The 21,900-nt window shown below is 36.6% G+C and overlaps 1 protein-coding gene across 4 annotated transcripts in view; it reads right to left on the bottom strand.

Annotated features, from left to right (window-relative positions):
• The window catches only part of LOC150099088 (uncharacterized), a 330,865-nt gene that overhangs the window by 302,524 nt on the left and 6,441 nt on the right, over positions 1–21,900 (bottom strand). For all 4 annotated transcript variants that reach the window (XM_090404942.1, XM_090404946.1, XM_090404944.1 and 1 more), the window contains exon 2: positions 9,031–9,933. In XM_090404942.1, the coding sequence (XP_090261068.1) occupies positions 9,031–9,894 (864 nt within the window). In that variant the 5' untranslated portion in view covers positions 9,895–9,933. The remainder of the gene's footprint in view (positions 1–9,030; positions 9,934–21,900) is intronic.

Below are 21,900 nucleotides of genomic sequence, written 5' to 3'. Positions count from 1 at the left end.
AAATTTAAGAAAAAGTGAGAAGCGTAAGAATAGAGTATAAAGAGAAACTGAAGTAAATAGAGCATAAAAATAAATTAAATTATTAGTATGATAACATTACAAAGGAAATAAAAGACATTCATTTTACAGAGGGATAGTCAAGGGAAGTCTGGAGGAAGCAATAGCACACTATATACCCAAAGTCAGGAGAATGAATAGGGTAGGAGATAGATGGATAAGCAATAATACTAAGCATGAGCTGCAACAAAATAAAATGTTGTTGAGAGTATATAATAGAAGTGACCACACAACTCATAAACAGTACAAGGATCAGGTAAGAAAGTAGACCAGCACACAAAGGTTTTCTTTAGCGGGAGAAAGAATTGACTATTAGGGCAGGTGGTAGAAAGGTAATGGAGGCAAATGGAATTGATCATTTTGCAAGGGTATATCATCTAAGTGAAGATATTGTTATGATAGAGGTGATAGGGACTGATGTGAGAACAGAAGTTGAAGAATTGTAGGTACTTAGTATATTGCAAAACCTGAATGCAAACACATTCATTCCCCCCCCCCCATTATGTGACAAGTAGGAGAAAGAATTGACTATGAGGGCAGGTGGTAGAAAGGTAATGGAGGCAAATGGAATTGATCATTTTGCGAGGGTATATCATCCAAGTGAAGATATTGTTATGATAGAGGTGACAGGGACTGATGTGAGAACAGAAGTTGAAGAATTGTAAGTACTTAGTATATTGCAAAATCTGAATGCAAACACAGCTGTGGCATTAAATGAGATATTGGCTTGTGTTTTACGATAATGTTCAGGGTAACTGGTGATGCCTTTGACTAGGCTATTTAATTGAAGTCTGGCAAACCTAAGAGTGAAAGGGGGGGGAAAAAATAATTCCTCTGCATAAAGGAAGAGCTAAGTCTGTGGTAGCAAATTATAGACTGATTAGTATCTCAGCAGTGACTGGAAAAGTTGGCCAAAAAAGAGAATTCAGGAATGGATGGCTAAGAATATGATACTCTATGAGGGGCAAATGGCTATATGAAGGGTCAGTCATGCCTTAGTAATCCAGCTTTTTATAATAGAGTGACAGCCTGAGTTGGATAAAGGAAATGGCTATAAAATAATACTGCTAGATTTTGCAAAGTCATTTGACAAGATACCACAGTGAAGTCTATTACACAAACTGCAACAAATATGGATATATATGAAATTGATAAGGATAAAAAAGGTGGCTGATGGACAGATGCCAAAAAGTAGTATATGGAAGAGCAGAATCCAGGAGAAGGCAGGTCACTAGTGTGCTGCAGGGCTCTGTGTTGGGAACACTGCTGTTTATTTTGTACATAATATAGGAAATAACTTGAAAGGAAATATTCAGTTGATTGTTAATGATACAAAATTAAGTGAAGTAACAGTGAATCAGGGTGAGGTTTGTAGGATGATTGAAACAGGTGATTTAAATGACATAATGGATGTCAATTTAATGTGGAAAAGTGTCAAGTTATGCATTGTGGGTTACAAAGATTACAAGCCGTGTATCACATTGAGGGAAATGTACTCCAGTAAATTGATGAGACTAGCAATTTCGGGGTGGTAGCAGTAGACAGAGAGCTAAAGTTTCGAAAGCATATTTCTAAAGTTGTCAGGGTAGCTCACAAGATTACACGGTTATTGAAAACACATTAATAAGCAGAGATGAGGGAGTTATCATTCCTCTTTATAAAGCCTTGATGCAACCACATTTGGATTACTGTGCTCAAGTCTGGTCACCTGGGTTTCTTGGGGATGAGGAAGTGGTGGAGAAGATCTAGAGGCAAGTGACCAAGAGGGTTAGTGGTCTGTGGAATAAATACTTCCTACGAGCATAGACTGAGAATTTGTGGATTGCAAAAGTTTGTTAACAGGCAAAAAAAAAACAAGGGATATGATAGAAACATTTATATTACTTTAAGGATTGATACAGAGGAAATGTTTCTGCACTTGACTGGTGGGGGCAGAACAAGAGGTGATCCTTAGAAGTTGGATAAAATTGTGATTAGCAAAGGCATGAGTACTAGATTTTTTTGCTTGGAGAGGGTTCAATGAATGGAAACACTCAACTGAATCAGTTGTGAGTATTTTGTCTGTTAATGGTTTCAAGGAGAGGTATGATAGAAATTGTGTTAATAGTTTTGGTCTCCCACGATTGATCTTAGGACCCTATGGAGGTGCCCATGGAATTTAGCAATTTTAAAATTTGTAATAACAATTATTTCTGATGAATGAAAGGGAGGTAAGAATGGAAACTGTATCCCCCCAACCAGTCTGGCATTTACAATTCATCTTTAATAAAATTCATTTATAACATCATTGGAAGAACAATTGCAATTTCTTCTCTTCCCAAGGAGTCAGTTGAAACTGCTCCTTTCTTAAAGCAACATTTTTAATTATTATTCTTTCAGGCAACTCCAAGGAGTCGAAATACTCATCGAGGGAGTTATTAACATCATGTCAAGAACAACTATTCTACATTCACACAGTATCTATCATACCTCGCCTTGAACTCATTCATGTTCATAGCATCCACAACAGACTCTAGCAGCTTATTCCACTCATTTACCACTCTCCAAGTAAAAAACCTAGCTCTAACACCCTTGTTAACCACATTCTTGCCCAGTTTCCATGTATGGCCCCTAGTCCACCCACCACCAGTCCTATTCTCAAAAATATCTTCTGGATTAATCTTATAGAAACCCTTCAGTAATTTGAATGTCTCAATCATATCACCCCATTTCTGCCTATCAACCAATTGTTAGATCTTGAATGAGGACTTTTTCAACAAAAAAGTCATTCATTCAAGATTTAACAAGAAACAAAATTCTGAGCTAGAAATACTTGTACTATTCGTTAAGTAAGAAAAATATAAAAGAAAACCTGTTACAATTACCTTAGAAAGAAGTAAAGTTGGGGAGAAAATCGTGTGTCTAAATAGAATTATATTGTTAAAATTATTGATGTCTAAATTATGCTATGTAAGAATGTAAATCTAAGTGCAAACAAAGGTTTAAAAGGTTGCTAGCTAGCTGGCTACAATGAAGTAATGGTGCAACGGAAGCGTTCATGGAAGGCGAGCTGAACTCGCGTTTGGCGAAATGAGCGCTCTTCAAGGAGTAGAAGTGTGATGCAATCGCGTAGGTGTGAATAGAGAGCACAGTGAGAGATCCTCCATTACGAAAAGAGGGCGCTGAAAAGAAGAATAAAAAGCGAGTTCACTCGGGTTTGAACCCCCCCCCCATTTTTTTCTGTTCCTGTTTTCTCGTGTGGACAAGCAGAATGCTGACCGATCGACGGCACCGAAAGTAATCTCCTTCCCGGTTGCTAGCTGAAGGAGTTGGGCATGCTATACGTGAGCTGACTGCAGACACCAACTAGGGACATCGATAAAAGTTTACTGATGCGAAGCAGCGGAATAAGTTCCCCAAAAAGGACGGCTGAGATGACGATATCGATCCAGTAGACGAGCGTTTTTACGGCAAAATGCAAGGAATGGCGATTTCCATCAATCAGCGTAACCTCCACATGGACGCAACTCGATAAAGCAGAAAGACATCTGGCTACAAAGGACGGACAAAAAGAAGCGCGATATCCTCTCAGGACACTGGTAACATACAGTAAATTCCTTATTCTTGTAACGATTAGTATTGGGGCAAAGAGAGAAGAACAGATTCCTGATTGAGAAAAAGAGAGCACTTTTAAGTGACTTTTGTGCTCAGTAACATGTTAATCATATTGGACTAGTAGTCTGAAAGCTTGAGAGTATGCAACACTTAGTTGAATGTGAATTGATCTTTGTTAGCAAGTTTTACTTAAAATTCTGAATTACTATTTCATGATAAATATGTGCTTACTTAATCTAGAGATGTAAAATTAGAGTGTTTAGATAATTAATGTGTTCCTTATAGCTCAACTAATGAATTAGAATTCTGATATGACATACCTTGATATGTAAAAGTTTATTGTATGAAATTTTGATAATTAATAAACATGTTTTTTCTATGCAAGTCTGAGTTTGTCTGAGCATGAGATTGAAATTACCACTCGCTAAAGTTCGAACCTGTGAATAAGGGGAAATTAAAGAAAGTTTAGGCCATGACTGTAATGCTGAAGTTTCTATAGGCACTTAATACTTTAATAAGATTAGGTAATACTTAAACTCTGGGAAGGTTTCTTTGTACAAGAACTCTGGCTGGCGCAGCTAAAATAAATAAATTTTGTCAGAGTTCCGAATAGAGAAGCAGCCCCCAGAGAGATAGGTTAGAGATTTCAGGCTTAGTTAGTATGACAAGGATTTAAGATAGAAAATTAACAAGAAAGTGACGCCATGCAAAGACAAAGAAAAGAAGGAGATATAACAATGGCGCAGCAGCTGGCAAGATGTGATTAGGTCCCGAAAAAAAAAAAAAAATTTAAACAAACTGACCTAACACAGTGATCAGAAAAATTTTGCAAGGGAACTTTGAAAATTGAACTTTGTAAGACAGTATAAACTAATAGTACAGGTATGTCTCTTCCGTCGAGCTCCCAGTCAAACAATTCAGTTTCTGATTCAGAATTCTTTAGGACCATAAACCCTGAACAGATTTTTCCTCAGTTCTCTGGAGAAGACACAGACGATGTGAGATCATTCTTTGAGTATATAGAAGAGCTTAGAAAGATTGGGTGATGGAGAGACTTCCAGCTGCTTATTCTGCTCCGCAGTAAGTTAGTTGGAAGAGCGAAAAGTTTCTTTTACTCTTCGCCAATCCTAAAAGAAACTTTGGATTACCAGAGGTTTAAAGAAATCCTAATTTCCCAATTTCCTAAGGTGAAAAACATAGGACCTAACTTCTGGAACTTCAAAGGATGGTACAAAAAGAGAAGGAAAGCGTCTCTGATTTTCATAACAGGATGCTTACTCTCGCTAGTACTATGAATGTGGCCAACGAGGAAAAACATCACTTTGATTGGGCTGTTTTTCAACACTTCAGAATTGGCTTACGGCAGGAACTGAAGGAAACAGCTTTTGGGAAAGGGATAAATTGTTTGAAGAGTTGTTATGAAGCAGTAAAGGAAAGATAACAGCTGCTTGGGGATATTTGTCCCGCAGCTGCAGTAGGACCAGTTAATGTGATCAAAGAACGTAGAGACGCTGGTGGGGATCCCAATCCTATAAAACAGGGATTGGAAAGGAAGGAAAAACAAAAAGTGCAGAGAGGTAATGAAGGGAACAAAACTGAGTCAGTTAGTAGCGTTGATCACTCCCTAGTCAGGAAGGAGGTGGAAAGGCTGCAACAACCAGTTATAGAGCAGCTTGACTCGGTCATGAGTCAGTTTACGTCGGATCCTCCCAAGGATCAGGAGACTCTTTCCTTTCCAGAAGAGAAAATAACTAGTATGATTCATAGAGAAGTTGAGCGATTGCAACAGCCAGTGCTGGAGAGAATGGATTCCCTAATGCAGAAAATGATAGAACTGTCTGCCAAGTGTCAGACGAGCTCTCCTTTGTCCTCAAACAGAGATGATAAAAAGGCTTTTTGCAGAGAAGTTCCTAGGTGTTACAATTGTAACAAATTGGGACACCTTGCCCGAGACTGTTTTATTACAACTAGAAACTTGAGAGGAAGGCATCAATCAGAAACACGTCACACATGCGTGCTAGACCATTTGATAAAAGGGGGAAACAGGGCAAGCGTCACTTCCCTGGAATGGCAGTAAATGCAAGAATCTGCAGAAGGGATTTAAAGGCACTCATTGACACCGGTTCCCAAGCTTCCATTATATCTGAAAGTGTCTCAAGGACCTGGAGCCCTGTGTTAATGGAAGAATTAAACGGCCGAGAAAATCCATCCGACTTTTAGGAATATCCCCTTCCACAACTCATGCCCTAAATCAATAAGACTGAGAGCGGGACTGCCGGAGTTTGGCTTATATGCATGGCATAACTTCTTGGTCCTACCAAAGAACTCGCTCTCTCAAAGTGGGTTGATTCTGGGAGAGGATTTCCTGAGACAATATGGTTTCTCGTGCAACTACTCTACAGAAGAAATTCGTTTCTATGGGAGAAGGAATATCGCTGTGACAAATCAAAACTATCAAGACCAAGGAAGGAGTGACGTCCCTCTGAACAACAAGCATCAGTGCATAAAGGATGCCGAGTTGAAAAGGAAAGAGGAGAAACATGAGGTTTGCTCTGAGCCAAAATCAAATGAAACTGTCCTACCAAAGGAGGGGGAGAATCCTGGTGCTGAAGATAATGATAAAGTCAAAGTAACAGAAGATAAAGAGATCACAAGTGAGAGACAGAGTGCCATGCAAAAAGGGACAGTAGGATGCAATCACATCAGTGATGGTAACAAAGCTCACAGCAGGACAACAAGTGACACTTATCAATCTCTAGGAAGGCAGGATGAACAGGGCAACATGGCTTGCATATGTCAAGTGATCTATGAAACTCAAGGAATGCATCCTGGCCCAAAAGAAATTTGAATTTTAGACAGATAAATGGAAGAGTCAGACCAAGAGAAATGAGGGAAGAGTAAGAAAAAATTTTCTGGTGAAAAATTTTTTTTGAGAAAGGAGAGGCCTTGGTTAGATCTTGAATGGGGACTCTTTCAACAAAAAAGTCATTCATTCAAGATTTAACAAGAAACAAAATTCTGAGCTAGAAATGCTTGCACTATTAGTTAAGTAAGAAAAATATAAAAGAAAACCTGTTACAATTACCTTAGAAAGAAGTAAGGTTGTCTAAATTATACTGTGTAAGAATGTAAATCAAAGTGCAAACAAAGGTTCAAACGTTGCTAGCTAGCTGCCTACGATGACGTAACGTGTTAATCATATTGGACTAGTAGTCTGAAAGCCTGAGAGTATGCAACACTTAGTTGAATGTGAATTGACCTCTGTTAGCAAGTTTTAGAATTCTGAATTACTATTTCATGATAAATATGTGCTTACTTAATCTACAGATGTAAAATTAGAGTTTTCAGATAATTAATGTGTTCCTTATAGCTCAGCTAATGAATTAGAATTCTGATATGACATATCTTGATATGTAAAAGTTTATTGTATGAAATTTTGATAATTAATAAACATGTTTTTTCTATGTAAGTTTCAGTTTGTCTGAGCATGAGAATGAAATTACCACTCGCTAAAGTTCAAAACTGTGAATAAGGGGAAATTAAAGAAAGTTTAGGCCATGACTGCAATGTTGAAGTTTCTATAGGCACTTAATACTTTAATAAGATTAGGTAATACTTAAGCTCTGGGAAGGTTTCTTTGTACAAGAACTCTTCTGTATTAGGACTCTGGCTGGCGCAGCTAAAATAAATAAATTTTGTCACAGTTCCGAATAGAGAAGCAGCCCCAGAGAGATAGGTTAGAGATTTCTTAGTTGGTATGACAAGGATTTAAGATAGAAAATTAACAAGAAAGTGACACCACGCAAAGACAAAGAAAAGAAGGAGATATAACACAATTTTTGCAACCCACAAATCTTCAATCTGTTCTCATAAGGTTCATTCCACAGACCTGCTATCATTTTGGTCACTAGTCTCTGGATCCTCTCCACCTCCTCCCTATCAAGAAGAAACCCTGACACTCATATTTGGGCACAGTAGTCCAGATGGGGTCTTATCAGGGCTCGATATAGAGATAACCAAGTTCAGTATGTTCAGTAACCAAGTGATTAGATGAGCTGATTTAGCTACTTTTGCAATGTGCCCCCTAAACTTCAACTCCCTATTCAGCAACACTCCCAAATCCCTGGCCTCATCAATCTCCTGGAGTACGGTTCCACCAATGTGATATACTGCTGCTAATCTTTTCACTCCAAAATGCATAACCTTACACTTTGCCACATTAAATTGACATCCATTTTTCCCTAGCCCAGTCCCAAACTATCATCATTCTGCAAGATTTTGACATCCTGCGCACTCACAATTGCTCTACCTAACTTTGCATCATCAGCAAACAAGTGAACACTTCCTCTCAGATCCTTTCCTATATCGTTAATGAACAAATTGAAAAGTAGTGGTCCAAGAACAGAACCCTACGGCACACCACTAGTCAAAAGCCATTTTTTGCACTCCACTCCATTCCTGAATAAACCACTCTCTGGTATCTCTCCATCAACCACCCTCCTATCCATCTCACCAACCCTACATCCATCCCCATTTGCTCCAGTTTATTGATTAGAGTTCCATGTGGTATCCTGTCAAAGGCCTTGGCAAGGTCCAGTAGAATCACTGTAAACCCATTACCCTTATCCAGTTCAGCCATCACTGTGTTATAAAACGTGAGCAAGTTACTGAGGCATGATCTACCCTTCACAAAACCATGTTGCTCCCCATACAGTATCCCATTTTCATCTATCCAATCCTGTATTCTTCTCTTGACTAGTTTCTCCAAGACCTTGACAACGATTCCTGATTTGAATTCCTGATTCCTTATCTGAAGTATTTATCTTCGACAAAATCTTAAAGTGTAGTAAATATATGATGTCACACCTGTTCATAATACTAGTATATGAAGTGCAACATGAAGATTGCTAGAATTAATGGGGAAGGAGTCCTACTGATAGTAATGTTATTTCTCAGTAAGATGACATCACACAACATAAATATCACTAGATATTCACGTATTACTAAGTGCTTCTGCACTTATATTACTTACTTACATTACTTAAATCATGTAATTATACATTACATGATTTAAGTAATGTATAATATTTCTAAAAAGCAAGTTCTTTAATAATTTGAAATAACATTGCTTTTGCGATTTTCTATATAATTAAGACAGTCATCTTACTAGTTTAACATGAAAATTCTGAAAAAAATCTGAAAGTAGAATATATACATAGTGGTAAACATGCCCACCTCATGCACAAGGGATGTAATACATAATCAAGTGAGATTCCTCCTGATGTGCAACATAAGCACAACACAGCCCTGTGTACGTTAATAAAAATTGCACATGTTATTGAATAATACCATACTGCTATTAAAATTGTACTGCTTTACCTTTTGTTCTGTTTCTCTGGTATATCTGCTCTCAATAGACAATGCCCCTTGCAGGCTTACAGAATGAACTTCACTTGATGTAGTAACCTGAGGTCTTTTAATACCTGAACGTCCTGAAGAAGAATTCAGACACTGAGATCTCTGCATATTTGTTTCTGACATGCTTTGTAAAGTTGTTTCAGTAGTCTGTGAGGTAGAAGAAAGCAAATTATTTGACACAATACCCTGTGAACTGTTTATGTGAATACTGCTATCGATGGCATCGTCATCATCATCTTCTATGATTTCTGGAGAATCCCTCTCCTTGATTTTTGAACTTATATGATCACTTTTGTCAATACTAGAATCACTAGAATAAGATGTCTTGCGCTTCTGTTTACATAATGGAGACCTAAGTTTTATCTGCATTTGACCCTGAGGAAGTATTTCAGGGCCATTGGAATGGGAAACTCCTTCGGAAGAGCTAGCGTATGGACCATGACCTATATCAGATGAATGATTACTTTCCTCAGAAAACATTGCCAATCCCTTCACACGAAGTGTTTCTGCAGTCTTTAAAAATGCTGACATTTGATCATGGGATATATTTACTTCACCATGGTACATAAAATTAATAATTGCTTTTAGATCTGAAAATTTAATGTCTTTCATTATTACAATGGGATGAGTACAAGGATTTTCACTGAAGAGACTTTTGAAGAATGGACTGCAGGCTGATAATACCATTTTGTGTGCTTTTAAACTTAATCCATCACATGCAAGAGTTACATCTACTAATGTTTCATTTAATAGCAGCTCTTCAAACACTGTTACAATATTCGAATGATGATTGTTCCATTTCAAGCAAAACTGCTGAGATCCCATATTCCTGTTCCGTCCTTTAAATTACTACACAAGCACCACCTAGATTAAAAGAAAAATACATGACACAGCTTAAATAGGCAAATAATGAACAAGTTTATTATAGCCTTATATTAATTTCTATAAATGTAATTGAATATTACAATGCACTGTTTGTAGATATAATTAATATAAATTATCAGTAATACTAATTTAATGACGAATTTATAAAAATGGGAATTAGAATTACAATTTGAACAATGGAAGTATCCACAAGTAACAAATACAGACAGGAGATGATGGAAGTCTGTATAACATTTATCCGTCTCTACATAAGAGACCTGCAGCCAAGTATTTACCACACTAATAGCATGATATGTAGTTGTGTCACTAATACCATGATATCTCATATGATATCATTAATTATTGAATTACGTAATCATTAATTAGTGAATTCCATGTCACTAATACCTCGGGCCTTCCTTTCTTGTTTCTGCAGAGGCAGAAACAAGGAAGGAAGCAAGTATGCAGAAATGCAGAAGGAAATGCACTCTCCTCTCGTAGTGTCTCAGGATCCAGCATCGAGGACGCGGTTCCATTGGACATCCGGAGAGAAGTAGGGGATGTCGAATTTCTTGGTTTCTTTAGAACAGGCCTTCTGGATTATCTCATCCTTAGTCTGCTGGCAGTTCATTAATGCTATGAGTTTATTTATGTATTTTTAATGTAAGAGCCTTACAACCTCTCATAAAAAAAAAAAATTAAATTCACTCAACCTTAGAATCTGCTCTCATATTGGAAGTTACAGACAATATGAGAGCAGATTCTAAGGTTGAGTGAATTTGGGATTTATACAGAGCAGGAAACTGAACAAATGAGCAGAAAAGGATGTCATTCCCTGGAAGCCAAAGATGATACACAAGAAAAGCTACGAGTAAGAGTCAGATTGATAAGAGAGATCTAATCTTCAGCGTAAAGCTGCACCGTCAAAGATAAGAGGTAAACTAGGGTCATTTTTTTCAAGAAAAAGCGAAACCTGTATGTGTTGGAAGCACTGTAGAGGACTAGTTAATATTATACAATGGTAGTCAATCTGCTCTCATATTGGAGGTTACAGACAAAGCAGATTCTAAGGTTGAGTGAATGTGGGATTTATACAGAGCAGGAAACTGAATAAATGAGCAGAAGAGGATGTCGTTCCCTGGAAGCCAAAGATGATATACAAGTAATGCAATTATAACAGGAAAAGCTAGGAGTTAGAGTCAGATTGATAAGAGAGATCTAATCTTCAGCATAAAGCTGCACTGTCAAAGATAAGGTGTAAACTAGGGTCGTTTTTTTCAAGAAAAAGCAAAACCTGTATTTGTTGGGAACACTGTAGAGGACTAGTTAATATTATACAATGGTAGTCATACTGTCTGGTTCATGTCCAAGTATAGGCTATGAATAAAGTTGGAAATTTTGTCTAAAGCCACTTATGATAAAATGGTTTCTTTACTTGGACTGCTCAGGCACATTTTTTGGGAAAACATAGCATGATTACAGGATGAGAATTATGAACAAAGTAGAGAATGAAGGCCTTCATTCCAACATGGATAACTTCTGTAAAAAGATCACAAGTATCTCTCGATTTAGAGAATGGAAAGGAACTAGTTAGATTATGGACTTCAAAGTCACCATGGACAGTGACTTCACTGTTGGGGAATTTTGATTACAGGAACTCAGGCTAAAAGGATAAGTCAAAAGGAGGAGTAAAAATCTCCGAGATCTTCCCACTTGACACCGCTATAGTGCCAATGTACACAAGGCTGTGAATGGCTGAGAAGAGGGCATTTCACTGGAGAAAAAACTTGGATGAGATTGCGATCTGAATTACAAAGAGGTGCAGTCATCTCAACAGTGTATCTAGAAAGAGAACTGATTAACATGTTCACTGCCAACTACGAGTATACTCATAGTTGGTAAACTAGCTACACAAGCCAGCTACGAGTATACTTGTATGACGCTTACCGCCAGCAATGAGATTACTGTAGTGACCTTGAAGAAGTGAAAATGCTTGGCTTGTGGGGCTAGCATCAAAACTGTGTATTCTCATAGATCGCATATGCGTTGTACAAGCCAACTACGAGTATACTCGTATGACGCTTACCGCCGGCAACGAGATTACCGTACTGGCCTTGAAGAAGTGAAATTGCTCGGCATAGGGGAACAGACTATGCCGAAGTAGCGTGGCAGCGAACGTGTTAATAAAATATCCAGAACATTGGGAGAGTGAAAAGGATTGTTAAGAATTCTGATTAGGAGATGAATGATATGCTTTAGGTCCTTGCCTAACCCAAATGCATCTACTATTCTTGCAAGAGGACACCTAGTCTTAAATCTCCTCTTTTTGAATTTCTATGGCTTAATATTTCCATGCCTTATAATGTATCATTCATTCGTTGTTTCTACTGTTTCCCCAATTCTGAAAATCATTCTAGCAATCTTTGACTTCTTATCCATGAAGCCTGATTTCCTGTAATCAAAATTCCGCAAGAATGAAGTCACTGTCTATGGTGACTTAAGTATATAATCTAACTACTTCATTTGTCAGTGGAGTTGAAAAAACAGAGTACTACCCAAAAGTTGCTAGGGTAGCCAAAAAGGGAATATATATAACTAGGTGATAGAACTTGCTACTGAAGGCATTGTTAAATTGCTCCATTAAGATTTTGTTGGTTGGTTGCCATTATACTTGCTGTATTTTGTATAACGTGATTTCACTGTTTTTTTATGTGACCAGTCACCCACAAAATGGTTGTAAACCGATCGTACATTTGTACTATGGATATATTATTTTTTTTTGTGTACAGAGGATTTGAAATCGGAAGTTATCACCATTTAGTCTTCAGCAGGATCAAACTGATTTTCATACTGAAAAGAACTTTTAAGGAAATTTTGAAGTAGCTCAGAATAAAAGTGGAACAGCTCACAGAGCTGAACTGTAGACTAAAATACACAAACGTTATTCAAGAAAACATGAAAGAGTTTGAGAACAGGAACCTTGAAGATTCAGTGACATATCCTGAAGAAAACAATGATTAATTCAGCCATAGAGGGATGTGGTGACGTTGTTTGCAAGGATAGAAAAATAAGAATCCCATGATGGACACAGGAAGTTAAAGAGGCAGTGAAAGAAAAGAAGAAAGAATATCAAAAGTTCTTGTTGAAAAAGTTAGCTTCTGCTATTCGAGAATACAGAGACAATTGTAAGAAAGTTAAACAATGTGTAAAACTAGCTAAATAAAAGTCAAAGAAAGAGTTTGGTAAGAACATAGAAAATAAATATCAGGAAGATGGCTGGATATTTTTGAAAAAAGTTCAAAAATTGAGGAAACAGTGCTGTAAAACGAATTAGAGATGATAAAGGTTGATATGAAAACTGGTGAAAAAGATATCCTTGATGTATGGAGTAATTACTTCAAAAATTGCTAAACAAAACAATCAGTGACAACATAGTAATAAAAAAGCACTGAACAGGCATGTAATCAGGAATACATATCTGTACTTGAAGTAGAAAAAGCCATCAAAAGCCTGAAATGTGGAAAGGCAGCTGGATTAGATGATATGCGACCAGAAATGCTCAAGTATGGAGGTATAAAAGTCTTACAGTGGCTGCACTGCATAGTTCAGAAGGCTGGGACAAAGGGATGAATTCCAAATGATTGGAGTACAGCTCTCATACTACCCATATATAAAAAGGGAAATAAAACTGAATGTCAGAATTACAGAGGCATTTCTCTACTGAGTGTTCCTAGTAAGATTTATGCAAGTATACTTGAGAAATGGTTGAGAAAGAGGAAGGGAAGCTTGGTGAAGAACAAGCTGGATTCAGGCCAAATAAAGGCTGTCAGAATCAGATTTTCACTTTATGACAAATAGTTGAGAAATCATGGGAATATAACAAAGATCTGTATTTAAGTTTTGTAGATATGGAAAAGGCATATGGCTTCTCTCTTGTCATTTATTTAGTCTTTCTTTGAGTTGTAAGTCAGCAGTTAGAATTGAAGAATAGATGGTTTAATGCTGAATTTGGTGTGAGGCAAGGATGTACATTATCCCCTCTGTTATTCACTATTTATATGGATCACATTACGAAGGAAAGTGGTATTAAACATAACATCAAAATTGGAGATGTTAATCTCAGCTCTTTACTTTATGCGAATAATGTAATACTTTTAAATAAACCTAGTATAAGTCTGCAAGATTCCCTGACTAACTGAATAACTGTTGTAATAGATGTGGTATGAAGGTCAGCAATAACAAGACAAAGCCAATGAAAATAGGTAGAATCGTTAAAATTATCAACTGCATTGTGAATGGAGAACCTATAGAATAACTAAAACATTTCAGCTACTTAGGCACGATTTTTAGTGAAGATGGCAGATTAAATATCAAAATAGACAACAAATCAATAAAGCTAATATAAAGTTGAATAAATTTACATGGAATCAGAGAGAAATTAGTCAAAACACTAAATTAACTGTATACAAGACAGTGTTCAAACCAATTTTCACTTATGGATCTGAGAGCTGGGTTAGAAATAAAACACTTGACCAAAGACTAGAGACCACAGATATGAGAGTCCTGAGGGGTGTGAACAGATGGCATCAATGGCAATATCATATTAAAAACAAGGATATTAGGAAAGAACTTGTTAGCATTCAGGAATGTGTTAGCAGAGCTAATCTCAGGTGGCATGGTCACTTAAACATGTGAGAGAAAAGATTAGCAAAACAAGTGTTCTCTGCCAGGTTGACAAAGAGGAAGACAAAGATATAGGTACATTTATACAGTAAAAAGTATCTTATACATCATTACTAACAGAAATATATAGGAGCTGATAATGTTGGAGTTTTGATAGGTAACAGATTGATTTGGAGGAAAATTGTTGATAGGAAGTTAGTAATGATGCAGGTTTTTTTATGTAGTATTATCATATCCTCTATGCCCCTTGATGGTACAGGTCAAGAAATTAATGATGATTTTTTTTTCTTTTACTTTTCATATATACATAATCCAGAAACCTTGCTCCAGAGACAAAATCTGGAAAAATTTTAAATCCACTTTACGCTTTGAATAAGCAGTGCAGTGGAGTCGCATGGGAAAGAAATTTATCTCTCACAGTGTGCATAAAGATTTCTTTTAAATTTCTCTCTAAACTGCTTCAGACATCTTTGCAGGAAGAATATTCTGGCACCAAACTGTTAACTAATAGTGTTACTTAAGTATCAGCCCACATCACTAGCTAATACAGGAAGCATTGAGAGACTGGGTTAGTAGCCGGTCTCAAGAGTAAAACTGCTTGACGCAACATTGACAATTCCAATGGGAGTGATAATATGGAACTGATAGTTTGGATGAGGAAACTGTATACTTGGAAACCATATGATCAGAAAACACAATTTTTATAGCACACTGAAGCAAATATGGAGATTAATCAGAAACCAGAAAATTGAATTATGTAAGGGCATAAACATTTACAAACCTAAGAAAAATGCTGGGAAGAACACTTTACTAAACTGGATGAGGATGAAGAGAAAATGTTTATCGGAAAACTTGGAAGATAAAGATTTAGAAATAACATCAAATAGAAAACATTTTAAGAAAAACTATAAATAGAAAAACAGTTGGAAAATAGACAAAATACAGAAACAACTTGTTAAAATATGAAGAAAGAGGAATAATAATTCAGTTAATTGAACAATTAAGTTTTTTCTAAAATATACCAAGATTAACTGTTAAGTCCTGGTAAGACGGATTGATTGGACTGTGATCATTCATCCTAATGTTGTGTTATTGTCTTACTTTTTCTTCTTAAATGTTTTATTTATCGTTATCAGTTGTTATTTTATGCCACTTATTATTAGTTATTTCATTAGCTGACAAATTTATAGTTATTTTATGACTGCGCTAGCCAGCAACTGAATTCCGATATACTATCCTAGATTACTTGGATAGAAAATGCAGGGATCATGAAGTTTGCAGTCGTGGTCCCATTTCTTATGTTACTAATGGATTTCCCTCTAATACACGGTTCATGATTTTCCAAGCGGTAATTCAATCCACAGAAACATGACAAACTCATTTGGTTTACACATAAGAAATACATTTATTTTGACACAAACATAGATACATTCTAGTTAAACCTTCAATTCTAAAAGGGTCTGAGTTCCCTCCCTTTTCTTAAATTAACATATTAAAAAAAGTTCCACACTATATTTTCTTATACTGAGAAGATCTTGCACTTCCTTATATATCTATTCTCAGACTCTGTTAATTTATACTAAATTACCCATTACTATCACACATATAAAATACATATATACACAGGCTTACACTACAATTCTGGCATAAATTTCATGAGATAATATTCCTTCTTATATTCCAAACTTTGTCCCCCCCCCTAGAATTTTAGCTAGCATTCAAATTAAGTTTCAACATAACATTAGCTTCCTTCTTTCGATACAAACAGTCCGAAGCCTCGGTTTCCTATTCGGCTCAAGCCTTAGATGCCTCTTATTCCTTAGGTGTAGACAAAATGTCCAAATGCAGACAGTTCCTTGAACACAGCACGGAAATTGGCTGTTTTCTCAACGTTCAGTTTCTCCTTCCTCCACGGTTACTCTAACTTAATACAAAAGGGTTTCAGCTTACCGTTCTTGCTTTATCTGGTAGATTTAGGACCCTCTTATCTGGATTCTCGGATCTCCTTACCGTATTTTCTTTATTGGCGTCTCCGCTATTCTTTTATTCCACTCGAAAAGGACCACTCTTTCACTGATTTGTACAATGACGTTAATTCACCAGCGGCCCTTTCTTCTAGAACTCTGGATGCATTATAGCTGCAGCTTTGATCCACATGGCACATATAGCAAGGAGAAACTCCTGCTACGCATGGTGGCAAGATTTCCACAACTACTCAGCTCTCCGCTCAGGAAACCAGGAACCGACGAAAAACAGAAGAGAAGAGAGCGATTCAAATCCCTGCTGAAACCTATATACCACAACATAGCACCCTCACTTGGTGGTGTCGTCATGCATACGGCGGGCGACTGGTCACCGCAGCTCAGAACTGTCTTTGACATGCCCTAAAACTTGTATTAACTTATACACATCTTTTTAGCAATTTTACATGATTTTCTATCTTAATTAATTTACAAACATTCTCTATTCAGTTTATGTGCTTCTCTAACATTACTTAAAATTTACAAAACTGAATATATACATGTTCTTGGGTCATTAATAGGCACACATTTTCGATCTGGAGGCATAAGTATGTCCTTATCCATCTCTTCTGACATTACCTTATGTTGGGTCGGAAAAAGAATGACTCATCAAAAGTGAATCAGCACTTTTTCCGACACAACAGTTGGATTTGCAACCAAATTTCTGCATTAAGGAATAATATTATTGAGCACTTAGCACCCATTATGAGCTACTAACATTTATTAATAAATAAGTATCAATTTGTATACGTTTGTTTTGGAGTGTCTGTAGTTTGCTAACATTTGAATCTGTGTGCGGCTCCATGCAGGTGAGCCATACAGTAGAACTGGCCTGATCAGCATCTTCTATACCAACAGTCTGAGTTCTGTGCTTAGCCAGCTATGATGATTTAGTAACAGGCATAGCTGCCCTATTGCCCTATTTGCTTTTGAGCAGACATGATCAATATAAGTTGTAAAGTGCAGCCCTGTGTCTAATTGTATACCTAAGTATTTGGTTACTGGTTGCCATTGAATGCGGGAGTGCCAAGCATGACAATATTGCTCTCTGGAAACACTTGTCTTCTTGTGAATAGCATTGCAGTGCTCTTGTTTGCATTAACATCAATTCACCTTTTTTTTCAACCACTGTTCCAGTGTGAGACTACATTTTGTAGTGTCAGTTGCTAATCTAGGTTGCAAGGAGCAGACCATATTACATATCATCTGAGTAAAGGGCCATTATGGTGGCAACAATGCATTTGATGTCAGTCATATAGATAACAAAAAGCAGAAGTGATAGCAGAGAGCTCTGGGAATGCCTGTAGTGATGTTGCATCCAGACAATTCCCTCAAGCTTCACAACATGAAATGAAGTTTGTGTAATTGCTGAGGTAAGATTAGGTAAGTTTGACCAGTCCTAATGGAAATTTGACCTGTAGGAGTTTGAAAAGAAGCCCACTGTGTCATATTTCATTGAATGTTTATTTTGGCAACATGCTGGAAGATCCCCCCCCCCCCCGTGTGCTGCTTCCAGTTGAACCCTACAATGTTTTCCATGATTAAGAATTTGTTCTTTTGTGGAGTAGATCTGCCAGAAAAAATGCCAAAGTAGAAATAATGCAGCAGTCATATATTTACCCAAATACAAGTAGCAAAAAAGGTCATTATCAAATTCCTGACATATACCCTCAGGGATGTACAGAATCTTATGACAGTACTATATAAAAGTTACATCATTAAAAGCTTCCTATCAACAATTTCCTTCCAGATTAGCCTTTATCTGTCAACATTTCAATATTATCACATCTTATATTTCTGTCTTCTAAGGCACTTTTAAGTGTATCAATCCACATACATCTTGCTCTTCCTCTGGTCCTCCTGCCATTCTAGCAAAGAAAACTTGTTTAGCTAATCTTTCCTCTCCCATTTGGCTTAAGTGGCCTTACCACCTGAGATTAGCTTGGAAAACACAATCCTGGATGCCAACAATGTGATGTTCGTTTCTAATATCCTCATTTTTAATATGATATTGCCACTGATGCCATCTGTTCAGTCCTCGAATCTTTCTTAGGACTCTCATATTTGTGGTGTCCAGTCTTTGATCGACAGTTTTATTTCTAACCCAGCTCTCAGATCCATAAATTAAAATTGGTTTGAACAATGTCTTGTATACAACTAGTTTAGTATTCTGACAAATCTCTCTCTTATTCCATTGATTTCCTACCATACCAGGTTTGCTAATTCTTCTGTCTATTTCCAAATTTAATTTGCCATCTGCACTAAAAAGTGTGCCTAAATAACTAAAATGTTTCACTTGTGGTATAGGTTTTCCATTCAGGATGCAGTTGATGTTGTTAATGTTCCTGCCTATTTTCACTGTCTTTCTTTTTAATACTGATTTTCATACCAAATTTATTACAGCAGTTATTCAATTTGATCAGGGAATCCAGCAAACTTGTCTTGGATTTATTTACAAGTATAACAAGCTGGCCAAATGGTTAGCGTGTCTCCCCAGCCAAAAGGCTGCAAGTTCGAATCCCGCTGTGGGCACAGATGTTTGTGATTGTCTGTGAAAATATAGTGGTAGTGAGTGGTAGATGGCATTGGTGTAGTTGTGGTTTGTTGTAGTTGGTGGATTGAGTGATGGAGACAGAGTTGTAGAGCAAGTGCCCTCCCTCGATAAGTATATGGACTCCCTGGAGGCGTCATGTAATAATAATAATAACATATGCATAAAGAGCTGAGATTAACCTATCTAATTTTTATATCAGGTTCAATACCACTTTCTTTCATAATGCGATTCATATAGATGATGAATAAAAGTGAGGATAATGTACACCCTTATGGTACACCTGACTTGACATTAAACCATCATCCTGTATCTCCTTCAATTCTGATTGTTGATGTAGCACCTTATTAAGAAAATACTCTGGTGGGTAGAGTTGGTTACTGAATGTTTTTTTTTACTTTAACATAAATTATTAAAGATGCCAAAAAATTATTTTCTTGTTTAATCCTTACTCCAAGTGTACACAAACTTTGCTTGCATATATCTGGATTATCGTCACAATTTTAATTTAATTTATAACCAAGTTTAAAATAATATTTAAAAAAAAACGTTCAACATTTAGCTCTAATCCAAAGTATTTTAATAATATGATGTTATTACATCTTTTTGCTACTTGTATATGGAAAACAGCATCATCTGCAAACAATGGAATATTTGTAGACTGGGTGAGAAGGAAGTACTACAGCTGTTGCACAAACTAAATAAGAATTCATCGATAGGGCTGATGGGATATCAGCACAGGTGCTAAGAGAGTGTTCAGCTGACTGGCCATTTCTTTAACTAGGTTATATAATTTGCATCTCAGTACAGGGAAGATTCCACAGGAGTGGAAAGAATGTATGGTAATCCCATTGCACAAGGATGGTGCAAAGATTGATGTATCCAACCAATCAGTATCTCAGAACTGTGGTGAAAACTTTGGAAAAGTTGGTTAGGGCTCGCATTCAGAAATGGGTCGACAGTGAATCTCTACTTTGCAATGAACAGCATGGGTTTACTAAAGGAAGGTCATGTTTTAATGATTGTTTCACATTCTGTAATAATCTTACCAATGAGTTAGATAAGAAGAATGGATACAACATGATACTTTTAGATTTTGCTAAGGCTTTTGATGGAATACAGCATGTAAGACCGTTGCATAAATTAGAGAGAACATGAGAGAGTGGATTATGGACTATTTGATGGATAAAGAGGATAGCTGACTGACAGATACCAAATAAGTTGTGTATGGGGGTGTGAATCTGCAGGAGTCAAGGTAACAAGTGGTGTGCCTCAAGGATCAGTTCTTGGTCCACTGTTATTCAACCCACACATTAATGACATTGGGAAAGATTTGACATGCGATATATACAGCTATTTGCTGATGATGCAAAGGTAGGTAAGGTAATCCGGATTGCTGCTGATATGCAATATTTGCAGATTGATTTGAAGAGGCTGGAAATGTAGGGACGTGAAAATGGCTGTCATTTCAATGTTAATAAATGTAAGGTCATGCACTTTCGTGTTATCAGATATCAAAAGTTGTATTAAATTGGTGGGATTTACAGTTTTTGCTATATGACCCTTTAACTTCAATTTCCTGTCTACTAAAACTCCAAGATCCTTAACAAAAATTATACATACAACTCAGAGAATAACTGAAATGCTGAAGCAAATCTTGATATGTAAAGATAAGGAAGTCATTTTGCTTCTTTAAAAGGCAATGATAAGACCTCACTTGGACTATTGTGCACAAGTCTGGTCTCCTGGTTTCCATGATGATTCCGATACAGTAGAGCAGCGCTTCCCAAACTGTGGTCCCCGGCCCCCTTGGGGGCCATAGGTTTTGTTGAGGGGGGCTGTGAAATAATGAAAATAAATTTAAAATGTTTTAAGACTAAGTAGATTTTTTTTTATTTTAAAAGAAATGTATTTAGCTTTTATTATTTATCATTTCTTTTTTGTTATTTTTTATATTTTAATGGAAAAATTCACACATTGGTGTTGGTTCACAAACTTTGCTTCCTGCGTATTTCGGCGTTTAATGAATATTAGTAAATATTGCTTATTCATGTGTTTCATTTCAAAGCAGTGGTTAATTGTATTTACTTCGAATGCTCTCCAAGGAAGCTCCAAATCTTCCTGTCCCTTTCATCATGCGTTCATAATCAGGCACTATTGATATTGACTTTATATACATATCGAAACTCGTTTTATATTATCACTGTCATCCGAGCTAGTTTTCTGTTACCAATAAAAGTTTCGCATATACTTCACACATGAAAAAAAAAGCTTAAACAAGTTCATGTGGGGAGATAGTAACTCGCTTGCAGTGGTAAACAACACGCCGCCCCTAACAGCCACTACACTGCAGAGGCAATAAAAACAAGTGCTTTTATTATGCCAGTGAATAAGGTATGAGCAGTCTGTGTAATATATTTCTCAACAAACAGTGCAATTAGAGACAACTGGGATAAAAACACTATTTAATGAATCACGTCTCCTCATATAGAAACTATACTGTATAGACTGAAACAAAACCATATGTTGCATAGGCAAACGCAGTATCTAACTAAAAACTATTGTTATTAATTAGATGTGTGCGAGTTCAATTTCCCAAGGCAGCAATAAAATTCAACCGAACGTGTTAAAATTTGTAAAAGTGTTAAAACTAAGTAATATATATATATATATATATATATATATATAATGAATGTTATGGCAGTTTCACAT

The sequence above is a fragment of the Typopeltis vanoorti genome, chromosome 15 (assembly GCF_054136105.1).
Source record: "Typopeltis vanoorti isolate ZY-2024b chromosome 15, IOZ_Tvanoo_1.0, whole genome shotgun sequence".
NCBI classification, from domain to species: Eukaryota; Metazoa; Arthropoda; class Arachnida; order Uropygi; family Thelyphonidae; genus Typopeltis; species Typopeltis vanoorti.
Note: the sequence above shows the minus strand (reverse complement) of the source record. Positions and strands in the feature narration are given on the sequence as shown.